General features: G+C 40.4%; 1 protein-coding gene across 4 annotated transcripts in view; it reads left to right on the top strand.

The window, feature by feature from the left end:
* Nucleotides 1-9,009, top strand: part of LOC309482911 (hydroperoxide isomerase ALOXE3-like) — a 61,353-nt gene extending 52,344 nt beyond the window's left edge. For all 4 annotated transcript variants that reach the window (XM_082148515.1, XM_082148516.1, XM_082148514.1 and 1 more), the window contains 6 exons: nt 3,667-3,753; nt 5,609-5,778; nt 6,137-6,258; nt 6,682-6,782; nt 8,258-8,428; nt 8,751-9,009. In XM_082148515.1, coding sequence (XP_082004641.1) covers nt 3,667-3,753; nt 5,609-5,778; nt 6,137-6,258; nt 6,682-6,782; nt 8,258-8,428; nt 8,751-8,930 — 831 coding nt within the window. In that variant the 3' untranslated portion in view covers nt 8,931-9,009. The remainder of the gene's footprint in view (nt 1-3,666; nt 3,754-5,608; nt 5,779-6,136; nt 6,259-6,681; nt 6,783-8,257; nt 8,429-8,750) is intronic.
* Nucleotides 9,010-12,786: the final 3,777 nt, after the last annotated feature.

Here is a 12,786-nt window from a genome sequence, read left to right as displayed (position 1 = left end):
GTGCTTCAAGACATCATCACGCAAAGCGTTCCCCATAGCGTCAGTTTCGACGCAACGCGAGTTCCCTTGAAAGGGAACCCTCAATGATGCTTTGGCAAGGCTTTTGCTCTATTTTCTTTTTCCTACCTAACCCACTTTTCCATCATTGCAAGTAGTTGTTTCAACACGTATCATACCTGAGTGCTCTAGATGCGTCGAGGTTGAACCAGTCTCAGCGAAGCCAGCAGCATCCAGCCCCTCACCGAGGGGGTCCTTCCCCGTGACCATCGACTCCGGCTCGGCCCGGCTCAGCGCCGGCGCCTCACAGTTCAACAAAACAGCCTCGGTTGCTTCACTCGTACCGGGAACGGATTTAACGTTATTTTCTTTATTAGCTTCGGTTTAATTTAATTAAACCTTTAATTTAACCTTAAACTTTAATTTATCCGGACAATTTCGAATTACATGTCCTGATTTGCCGCAACCGAAACACTTTGCTTTCGCGGTTGTAACAAATATCACATAATCAAATCCCTCAATTCGAAAATTAAGTGACAATTCCAACTCGACATCATCTTTAACCCCCTGGGGTCGGCTGTATCGCCGGCGATACCAGCTCGCTTTTTTTTTATCAGTTCAAAAGAGATTCATTTTGCTCTGTTGACTTTGATATTACAAACAAGTTTCATACATCAATCGATTCTGTTAAATGTGTATTATTTTTGTGTATACTCACAATAAAAAACAAAGTGTTGTGCTTTTCGCCAAATAAAGAAAAATAAACACGAAGCGAGTTCTGCCTTCTCTCTGTCAGTTAAGTCCATTATGAAACGCGTCCGAAAATGAACCATAACTTAGCGAATACTCAGTCAAACAGGCATACAGACACACAGGCATGAAGCTTGAATTGTCTTCTTTTAAATGAAGTAATTTATATATAAAAAAAAAAATTCTCTGTTAATGTTATCTTTATGAAAAGAGAGAGATGTCAGTCGTTCTCATCTCAGCTCATTACGTTTTAATCTGCCCCGCCCACGGAGAGCGCGCGCTATTCAAACGCAAATGACTGAGACGATCCCATACAAACTGTGAACGCCCACATATCAGCTCGAGAAAACACATCAAGTTTATTCAGATCAGTGTACTTGTTTACACTGTCTCGCAGCCCTGTGAGGAATAATAATAATGGAAAATGTACCTCAGAAGGGCTGGTATTTCGAGGAGCAACGGATGGAATACTGTAGTAAGTTTTTTTTCATTCTCAAGTAAATTGCGTTTCTGTGTGTGAATGAATGAACGGCAGAGATGCGCTGTTTACCACAACTCGCAAAAAGACGGTTTTTGAATTGCGTTTCTGTGTGTGAATGAATGATCTGCTTTTAGCAAACTATTTTGCTATACTGAGTAAAAATCGACTGAAATATGTTGAAATAAAATGTATTTGTATAAGCAACGTATTAAACTGCAAATTAATATTTATATTCCTTATAATAAAAACGAAAGACCTATGTTACAGACAAATGAAAGACAACATTTCGTTGATTAGTTTTGGATAGATTACACATTATTACTGTAAAATATCTGCCACCTCAAATAAGCTTTTGTTTGCCAATTTTTGCTAATATGTTAAATATATTATGTTTTGTCAATGTAGGCTATATTCGAAGTAATGAATCCTTAACGTTGAAATATGTATGATAAAATGTATACTTTAGTTTTTACAAAGAAAGATTACACTTCAATTGTTGTTGTAATTGTAACCTTTTTAATAAAAAAAAATATATTTACAAGGTAGATGTAAACACATTTTAAAAGGTAAATATAAGCCTTTTCTTTAAATAATTTTTATTGTGTTTTATTATTGACAAATTTGGGGAGAGGATACATATTCCAAAACTGAAAATACAGTATGAGAATTAACTGCACAATTACTAGACATGTTTTCCTTGGATATTATACAATTTGCAAGCAAAATTTGTAAAAAAAAAAAAAAAAAAAAAAAAAAAATTGACATGCTACCAACTGTGAACCAATTTGGTAGAATATATATATATATATATATATATATATATATATATATATATATATATATATATAGCTCTTGCATTCTTTCTTGTGGCTATAGGTGACACACCTGAATGAATGGCTCATTAAGTATGCGGGCCCCATTGTCTCCTCAGGTGTGAACCACTACATATGCATGATGCTGTTGAATGGTTGACGCCCCTTGCGCATATTGCCTTTACAAACAAAAAGTGTTTTACAAGATTTAAATCAATGTATTGTGTTATGTGAATGATAAGGGCAGGATGATTTTCACATCATTTTGAAGAAAAAACTCTAGGCAACGACATCCATTAGTCAAAAGTCTTATTGTCACATATTTAGTATGTGTTTTGTGGCCTTATTTCAGAAACTTTAGTTTTTAGTTTTTTCAATAACCATGCATAAACATTATTCTCTCAAAAATACAAACATGTACATGCATGTTGCTCACATATTATGGTAGCCCTGTTTGTGCTAAATAGAGTGTAATTACACCTTTGCCATTAATATGTTTATAAGCAACTGAAAAAAGCACAAATGTCAGGGCATGTCAGAACATCTCAAGGACCCCAAAATCCCTCAGACCCCAGAGGGTTAACTATCATATGCGAAACGCCTAAAAGAAACAATGTGTTTCAAAAGAGGGGATTCACTACTGATCGCAATCTTTTTGATTGGGGATACCAGTTTTCCGTAACGAGACAACGCCTGAGTTAGTATTTCATCACTAAGAAAAGGGGGAACATTGGATAAAGTAACTCTTTTTGATGGTAGTAAGAGGGGAAGAACAGTGACAAACTCGTCGCTGATCACAATTCCATGTGCAGCTAATTCGTTTGCTTTTTCAATACTGTTGAGGGAAATCACCATGGCATTGTTCATCCTAGAGGCAGATACAATACATTCATGCCCCACAACCACTCCGACAGCCATGCAACATTCCTCAACACCTGCAGCAGACGCCACTTTAACCGCATGGTGCCACGTGAGCGAACCAAAAACATGCGCACTTTGGGCTGTCATGTTTCCCTGATAAATCAGGTAGCACAAAGCCCCAAAGGCAAACGCAAGAAAAAAAAAAAGAAAAAAAAACAGAAAAAAAAAAAAAGAAAAAAGAGAGAAAAAAAAGATTCACTCAAGTAAATCCACCCACGCTCACAACCGTCCACTCGCATCCAACACTCACGCCGGAAGCAGAGAGAGAGAGAGAGAGAGAGAGAGAGAGAGAGAGAGAGTGAGAGAGAATGTTTGTTACTTCTATACTATTTGACGGCAGGAGAGTTTTTCAGCTGTAATCTGTGGTCACGGCTGTCTATTTTACCTCAGAGATGTGGCTTTGTGAAAAAGCCTGCCCTTCAATATTTTCCTTTTGGAGAACAGGACTGACTCATCTATAGCCTATGGACACAAGACTACACAGAACATTAAGTTCATGAAGGGTCACTAATGTCTTACTCAAACCCATTCACCTCCCTGAAACAATTCTCTTAAAAAAATTAATCATTCTATAATTCATGTAAAAATAACTGGAATGGTGTACAGGTACACACACACAGGTGCAAAAACACACACACTCACAGACAAGAAATTAAAATTCATTGGCAGAAAATACAAATCTCTTACTTACTTTTCCTTCTGTAGCTCCTCTTTCCTCATATCCGATACACGCTCCAGATCAACATCATGGCCCGGAATGAGCTGATATCCAAGGATGGGGCCATTACAATGGTATGCATATATGTCATGGTTGCAGAGGCACTAACACCATGTCCTAACCAGATGCGATGCAATAAGATTCCAGCGACAAATAATTTGTCTGTCCACACTAGACGCGACGCGAATTATCGGATGAATTATCCATTGTTGCTTTTACAGCTACAAAGCTGGAGCACTAAATGATATTCAACGTCACATTACACGCTTTTAACATTAAATAAAGCACATAAACAGTCCCTGAGATCATCATCGCCACACTTTGTGTTTGTTGTCCCAGCACGACGACGCAGAAAAATAGAAACTGTTTATAAAATAGAATTGTTGCGTGTCGCAGTCACGGCTGGTTAGGACAAAAACTCTGATTAACATGGAAAAGATACCTTTTATCACGTGTCGCGGCGTCATGTGTAGTTAGGACACGGTGTAAAGGTCTTCAATTATAATCCAATACATTTTTTGTTGAATTCAGTTCATTATCCTATGTACCTGTAACAGACACGCTAGGCTCTGTCACCAGCCAATCACAGAGAGCACCATCCCCGGAGTATCACACACACCTGATACCTCTCAAGTTCATCACCACGCACATACTTAAGCACACACCTCGAGCCTCATAGTTGTCTGGTCTCGTACTTAAGTAAAGACTGATTACCCGTTGTAACAGAGAGGCAGGGACGAAGCGTGATCATGACACCTGTACTCCTTGTTCCAGCAACGTTATTCTCTGCATATTCTACATTCCTGCGTTCCAAGTCTCACTACTCCTCGCCCCGTGTGTGCTTCCCTGTGCTCTTCCTACCTGTGCTCTACCTACCTGCCTCCTCTTCATGAGTCCTCGTGAGGTGTGTGCTCCTCATCCCGTTCTGAAGTCACCACCCCCGCATCTTCTCTGCATCGTCCATGTTACAGTAAAGTTCCAAGCCATTCTCTTCAGTGATTATCTCCATTGACATCTCCCATCTATTTCCACTGATTTCGCTATACTGCAACAAACCCTTTCTTGATTATATTCCATCTATCTGAGTCAATCCGTTACAGAAGACCAGACCCACTTTAACGCAGCATGAGCGATCCTTTTCAGGAGATCGTGGACGGACTCAAGCGCACCCTCAGTGCTTCCACAGCCACAACATCCACTATTCTGCCAGTCCCGTGGCCAACCTGGCGCCCTACTCTGGCTCGGCGGAGAATTGCAACGGATTCCTTTTACAATGATCACTGGCTCTAGAGATGCAACCGCAGCGTTTTACCACCGATCGAGCCAAGATTGCCTTTATTATATCCCTGCTGTCGGGGCGAGCTTTACAGTGGGCCGAAACTCTCTGGACTCAAGCAGGACCCGTAACTCAATCCCTGGATAGTTTCACAAGGCACTTCCGCGAGGTCTTTGGGCGACCACAAGGAGATTCAACCATTGGTGAGAAACTATATCATCTTAAACAGGGGAAGGTAGATGCTGTTCGAAACTGGTCCACAACGATCAAAGAACTCCAGCGCTTCCTCGGTTTCTCCAATTTCTTTCAATGCTTCATCAAGAACTTCAGCTCCATCGTCTTCCCATTAACAAACCTCCTGAAAGGCAAGCCCAAGTCTCTGTCCTGGTCACCCTCAGCCACACATCAGTTACAGTACCTGCAAACATATCTTGTGAGATTGTTAAAAAAATATATATATACAAAATGGATCTTTAATGTTTTCTGTGATGACTGACTTCTTTAACAATCTACTCTTTTACTCGATTTTAAATTTTAAATAAAAATTTGGGGGAAATTATTATGGGATTTGTGGTGACAGAACTTAGTTTTTACAGTAGCCTTTAACCTAACTTTATGTCATGTCTTCTCTCCGTTAATGATACTACTCTTAGTATGCAGGAGTAGGTGGAGAGTCATTGGAAAAGTTGCTGAAGCGTGCTACTGCCTCCCTGACCTACAGCGCCCTCTGTCTTCCTGATAACATCTCCGATAGAGGCCTGAAGACTGTGCCCCACTACTACTACAGAGATGACGGGATGAAACTGTGGAATATCATCAACAAGTATGACTACCAGTGGAGTTTAGTCTAGTGTTGTTATTTAAAGGCATTATGATTTTATCTATCTCTCTCTCTCTCTGTGTGTGTGTGTGTGTGTGTGTGTGTGTGTGTGTTACATAATACATCCAGTTTTTAGGGCTGAACTAATACATCCTGGTGCACTTTGATTAAATTTCAACAAATACAGTGTCAATTATATAGGTTCATGGGTTTAGTCACTAAGCACATGCTGTACATGTTCTGTGTTGTAAGTCGCTTTGAATAAATTCCTGCTTAAAAAATAAATGCAAAGCAAATGTACAAAAAAAGTAAAGCTGTAAATATGTAAACCTGGAAAATATCTGACTGTGGTTGCTTACAGGTTTGTTGCAGCTTTCTTGTCACACTACTATCAAAGTGATGCACATGTGCAGAAGGACACAGAACTGCAGCGTTGGATCAGTGAGATATTCACCAATGGCTTCCTGGGAAGAGATTCCTCAGGTCTGTTATCAGTCCGTTATCAGGGCTGTTGCAGTTGAAGATGCTGCAAGTGTGATATCTGGTGGAATAAATAAAGTGTCACGATCAATGAGTATGCATTTCCAACGGAATTGTTGCCATATTAGGACATTTAATCCAACAAAGGTTTCCTTTCTTTTTATTTTGTGTTCAGCTCAGTATTTGCACAGCATAAAATAGACATATTTGCTTTGAGGCACAACCTCTTTTTGTAAACCCCACTGTAATTCACTGTTTTATGGAAAATAATTTAACCAGGTCAATAGTCAAAAGTAGTTTGGTTTATGGTTCCACTCTCCATTTCAGTTTGTGTGTGTGTGTGTGTGTGTGTGTGCATGTGTGCGTGTTTACGTATAAACATTCTAAACTGAGTTCCTCACAGAAACAGCCTTTCATTCTTCCCAGGAATACCATCATCTTTTCAGACATTGAAAGAGCTTATCAAGTTTGTCACCATGGTGATCTTCACTGCATCAGCCCAACATGCCACTGTAAACAGTGGACAGGTCAGTTAGTAACAGTCAATTCACTTCCAATCACACAGAGCCATTAAAGCTGCAGTCCGTGATCCTAATCTCATACACTTTTTCTCAAATCCAGTGAATTGCACATTCCTCTAGCTGTACATTCAGTGTCACGTGTTCATGTGTTTTGATTCATGTATATAGTTATGTTCTAGTTTTTTGTGATCTGTGTGTTAAGCCGAGTGCACACTGTGTGATTTTGGCCACGATTTGGCCGTCTGATACAAATTTAGCAAATCCTAAAAGATTCCTCTGATCCTTGGCTAAAATCTTAAGTCTTTGATCGTTAGTTTGACATGTTCACAGACAGACGATTGATGACCGTTGCGATCACATTTTACCTCAGACGAAATTTTTGCAGTGTCAGAAGATTTGAATCTCAGTCCTGCAGTGTGACTTCTACGACGACCGTCAAATTGTCTTTGTTTTTCAAGACAAGCCATGACTAAAATTAACGTTAGAGATTTCTTTGTAGCCACCATTTCAATCCCGCGTGTAATGCAGCTCAGATCACCGAACGTGTCATTGATTGATCACCTGAGATCTTACAGCGAGGATCATGTTCATACAATCTGACAAGCAACAATCGTAAAGAACTATTATAAGGAGATCAGCAGAAAAACAGAACACAGTCGTTACAATGGCTTTCAAGTGTGTGAATAGCGGTTGGCGCTTTGCCTTTATAAAGCGGCACAGAACGCCAGTTCCATTCTTAAGACTGTTGACTTGTCACCAGATTTGTGTTTAAAGGGACACTTCACCCATTTTCATGAAGCTTTGTATCGTTAGAAACCCAGTCATATTTTTGAATGGTCGTGCATTATTCCCTCATTTTCCTCTGAGATGGGAGAAATACGGATTTTAGTGTTGCAGTTCTTGCTTATAATGATTCTGTCATCAATAATGTCATTCTAAGCAGGAAGTCCCACATCTTTGTAGTGGGGTTGAGACTACAAACACTCGTTCCTCATTTTCCCAGGGGGTGGGACCCACTTACGCTACAGACCTATTACAGATCAGTGGGTGGGACTTTACTTGTAGAAACTAAAAGCAATATCCGCCATCTTGTTTGGAAGCTAAGCTAACAGGCACTGTGGAGCCAGATGTGAAGTTAAGACAATGGCAGAAGGTACTCAGTATGATATGGAAGAAGAGGATTTCGAAAGTCTGATGCTCGAATCAGCTGTTCGTGGCTTTTTTTGTGCCAATTTCTCCTGGATGAAATCAACCAAATTCGAAATTTACGTTACATTTCGACTACATATATGACCCACTTTCAATAAAGATAATGTTCCCACAGGTGAAATGCTCCTTTAAGAGGGGCATGACTAAAAAAGTTAGAAAAACCTGTCCATATCCACTTTCCATGGCCTAAGTAATGTTAATTATGTGCTCTTGTTATTCTTTATGAATAGTTGGCTTGTATATCACATTTTTCACAAATTCTTTCCCCCCAGTTTGACTTTGGTGGCTGGATGCCTAATTACCCCACTGCCCTCAGAAAGCCCCCTCCCAAGGAGAAAGGGCAGACCACTGAGAACACGATCCTGGAGACCCTACCTGATGTGAGCACCACGGTGAATGGGATGGCTGTCCTGAGACTCCTGAGCAAGGACTCTGCAGACCATGTGAGTTTTTACACCATCAGGGCACATGTTTAAAGACTGCATTTCAATTTCGTTGTGAAAAAGTGAACAATCTGAATGGCGTTCTTGTGAATGCCATCATATTACTCTAGATGACAATGGCTTACTTACACTGCTTTCATTCCTCTAGTTTGCATTACCTGACTTTTACATTACAAAGCAGATTAGCAAACAGTGAGCATAGTGTTGCAGTGGGCTCTTGCAGAATATTAGTGCTGTCATACATACTGTGTTAAACATTGTTATAAACATGTTTCTTATCAACATGCTATTTACGATTACAATCTTGATACCCTGTCCGTAGTACCCTCTGGGACATTTCCCAGAAAATCTGTATGATGAAGAGGTCCCTTGCAAACTCATTGAAGATTTTCAAAAGGATCTGAGGGAGTTGTCCAATCTCATCGAGGAGCGGAACAAGAAGTTGGAGCTTCCCTACACCTATCTGAACCCCAAAAATGTGGACAACAGTGTAGCCATTTGAAAGGATACATAAGTCCTTAATACATTTGTCTTTCTATTAATAGCTTTGTCAATCACAATAAAGACCAAAGCAAAAATGACTCAAAGTGTGTCATGGATGTTGGATTTCTGGGAAAATAAGTTAAATAATGTGAAAGGCACTGCTTAATGTGTAGGTTCTGAGATATGTTTTACAACTGTGGTGTCATCTAGTGACATAAATCTACATTCTTGCAATATTAACCCTCTGGGGTCTGAGGTATTTTTGGGGTCCATGAGATGTTCTGACATGCCCTGACATTTGTGCTTTTTCAGTTGCTTATAAACATATTAATGGCAAAGGTGTAATTACACTCTATTTAGCACAAACAGGGCTACCATAATATGTGAGCAACATGTACATGTTTGTATTTTTGAGAGAATAATGTTTATGCATGGTTATTGAGAAAACGAAAGTTTCTGAAATAAGGCCACAAAACACATACTAAATATGTGTCCACAAGACTTCTGAATAATGCATTTTGTCGCCTAGAGTTTTTTCTTCAAAATGATGTGAAAATCATCCTGCCTAATCATTCACATAAAACAATACATTGATTTAAATTTTGTAAGACACTTTTTGTTTGGAAAGGCAGTATGCGTAGGGGTGTAAACGATCCAACACCATCATGAATAATTGAGTGGTTCACACCTGAGAAGGTACCAATGACCCGCATAATGAGCCTTTCATTCAGGTGTGTCACTGAGCCACAAGAAAGAATGCAAGGACAAAATAAATAAATAAAATATAAAACTGGTTCACAGTTGGAAACACAGTTGTTGTTGTTTTCACAAATTGTGCTTGCAAATTGTATAATTTGCACCGGGGCTTCCGGTTGAAAGGGCACGCTGGCGCGTTTGGCTGCTGCTCCTCTCTCCCGTTTATTTTTAATCGTTTTTTTGGCTATGAGCCAGTGAAGACTATCTGTGTCTTTTTTATTCTACCGTGATGTGGAATTCACGCTTCACATGCTGGACTACTGCTTTTATCTCTGAGTGCTGTTTACTGGAATTTACTCTTCTGTCGCCTGGCCCAGGACGTACACTGCTTACACCGCTGTGTGGGTGCTGTTGGTATGGACCCTCCCCGAATGGCTCTCAGGTACACTGCTCGCCAGTTGTTGAACCTGAACGGACATTTAGATACGGCGAATGACATACGTGCTCTCTGCAGTCATGTTGGAATACTGCAACCTAAGCGTTACATACATCGCTCTTCAAGGCGTAGTTTTTTTATGCTCAACATCTAAACCTGTCGCTTATCCGAGATTTCTGCGCAAACCCCATAGACTGCTGTTTAGACCTACAGGGGTTCATTTTAATAACTTATCAGCACTCAGGCGTGTGGAGGTTGCATCGGATTCATCTACTCCCCCGCGTCTGCTGAAATCAGCACTGTTTAATGCGCGCTCTGTCAACAACAAAGCTGTTATTTTATCTGACATTATTTTAGAACAAAAGCTGGACCTTGTCTGTTTAACTGAAACATGGCACAAAGAGTCTGATGGTCTTCTTTTTAATGAACTGACTCCTGCTGACTATGGATTATTTGATCTCCCGCGTTCTTCTGGTAGAGGTGGGGGTATCATTGTGTTGCACAGTCAACAGTTCAACATGTGTCCCGTGGCTGTCCCCAAATCTGACTCATTTGAATGTCTTGTTTTGAGTGTTTCTGCGCCCCTCTCTACTGCAGTGGCTACAGTCTACAGGCCTTCTAAGACAACTAAAGACTTTCTGTCTGAATTATCAGATATGTTGTCTTTTCTCTGCCTCAGATTTGAAAGAATTCTTCTCCTGGGGGATTTCAACATCCATATGGATATAAAAGACTCCGCAATAACAAAATACTTTCTGTCCATATTGGAGTGCTTTGAATAAGACCAACTCGTGGACTGTCCTACGCATGACAAAGGCCACACTTTAGACCTTGTGATTACCAATGGTTCATTTGTGTCTCAGTTGTCAACCTCGGATTTTGGTCTGTCTGATCACTGGGCTGTCTTTTTTAACATGGAATTACCTGTCATGAACACTACCGCTTCTCGCATCATTAATTATCGCAATTGGAGATCTATTGAGCCCACTGATTTTTCAGATTTTATTGACTCTTTTTTAAGTTGTGATTCTCTGTCTGATGATCTGGATGATAATGTTTCTGTGCTGAATTCTGTGCTGTTGTCTGGCCTGGACACGCTGGCTCCCTTGAAATCACGATCTGTTTCTTTTGCACGCTCCGCACGCTCAGCGTAGATGGCGCATATCAGGTTTAACTGTTCATCACCAGGCCTGGAAAGACAGCTTACTCGAATATAAGGCTGAAATTGTGTCAGCTAGATCTGTTTATTTTTCTCAGATAATTGTCAGCAATCAGAGAAACCCTAAACAACTTTTTCACTCAATCAACAAGCTGCTTAAAAATCACAGCCTCTCTAATGTTCCTGCTTCAACTCACCTTTGTAATATGTTTTTGGAGTTTTTTAGCACCAAGATTTATAATATACGTAACCACATTTGTTACCACTCATACTCTTGCTGCCTCCTCCTTAAATATTTCTGCATTTTCTGGTATCTCTCTCTCTAACTTTGCAATTCATGACTCCCAGTCTCTATGTAATATGGTTTCAAAACTGAAAGCCTCAACTTCTAGAGCTGATCCGATACCATCTTGTCTTTTTAAATCATGTTTTGAGTCCATAACCTTAAGTGTGGATGGCTCTGCTTTGCAATTCCAAACTAAATAAAAAAATCTGGGGGTGATATTTGACGCCAATTTAACATTTGACCATCATGTTCGTAACACAGTCAAAGCATCATTTTTTCATCTCAGAAACATTGCCAAATTACGTCCCATGTTGACTTTCTCTGTGGCTGAAAAGTTAATCAACACTTTAGTTTTTTCACGTATTGATTATTGCAATGCTTTGCAGGGTGGAGTTTCTAAAGCTACCCTAAGTAAATTACAGTTGGTACAAAACTGTAGTTTCCTGTTAGTTTTCGTATTGATTTAAAAATTCTTATGCTCACTTATAAGGCCTTGAATAATCTGGCCCCTCAATATTTGTGTGAGCTTTTAACCCCCTACACTCCTACACGTTCTCTATGCTCTTGTGAAGCTGGTCTTCTAATTGTCCAAACAACACGGCTAAAAACGTACTCGGTTACTAACGTAACCTCGGTTCTCTCTAGAGAGGAAACGAGTACTGCGTAAGTCTTACGCTAGGGGAAAATCTCTTTTCCGCGAGATACTGAAGCCAAAAATTATCCTTAATTTTGAAATAATGTAAAACGCGTTGCGGCAGCATGCAGACACAGGCGAGACGGCTTGTGCGCCTATTGGCTGCCCTGCGGCAACTGCAGCAGCCTAACGATAAGGCCTTTTCGTGACGTCAGCTCCAATGGGGGCGCTTCGCGCCCAATACGTCACGTCCCGCCAGAATGGGCGTGGTCTAGGGCTATAAATATAGCTTCGAGAGGCTAGCTCACTGGTTTTTCATCGCCGAAGCGAACCAGAGCGTGTGCAGGCACGGCAAGATACGCAGTACTCGTTTCCTCTCTAGAGAGAACCGAGGTTACGTTAGTAACCGAGTACGTTCTCTTACGAGAGGTTCTCTCGTACTGCGTAAGTCTTACGCTAGGGGAACACAGTGTAAAACGCCGTGCATGCTAAGATCCAGCACCAAAGTCCCAAGGGCAAGTGCCCGGGCTCATATAGTACATGATCATAAGGGACTCACAGAGAGCCCAGGAAAGAGTGGCTAGAATAGCATCATTCCTGTAATAATATAACATCCTATAAGGAGCAGTTATACTGATGATGTGTCGTACAGTCAGGGCGACCC

Source organism: Leuciscus leuciscus (genome assembly GCF_965113295.1).
Source record: "Leuciscus leuciscus genome assembly, chromosome: 2".
NCBI classification, from domain to species: domain Eukaryota; kingdom Metazoa; phylum Chordata; class Actinopteri; order Cypriniformes; family Leuciscidae; genus Leuciscus; species Leuciscus leuciscus.
The sequence above is the reverse complement of the archived record's forward strand: the minus strand, read 5'-3'. Positions and strand labels throughout refer to the sequence as shown.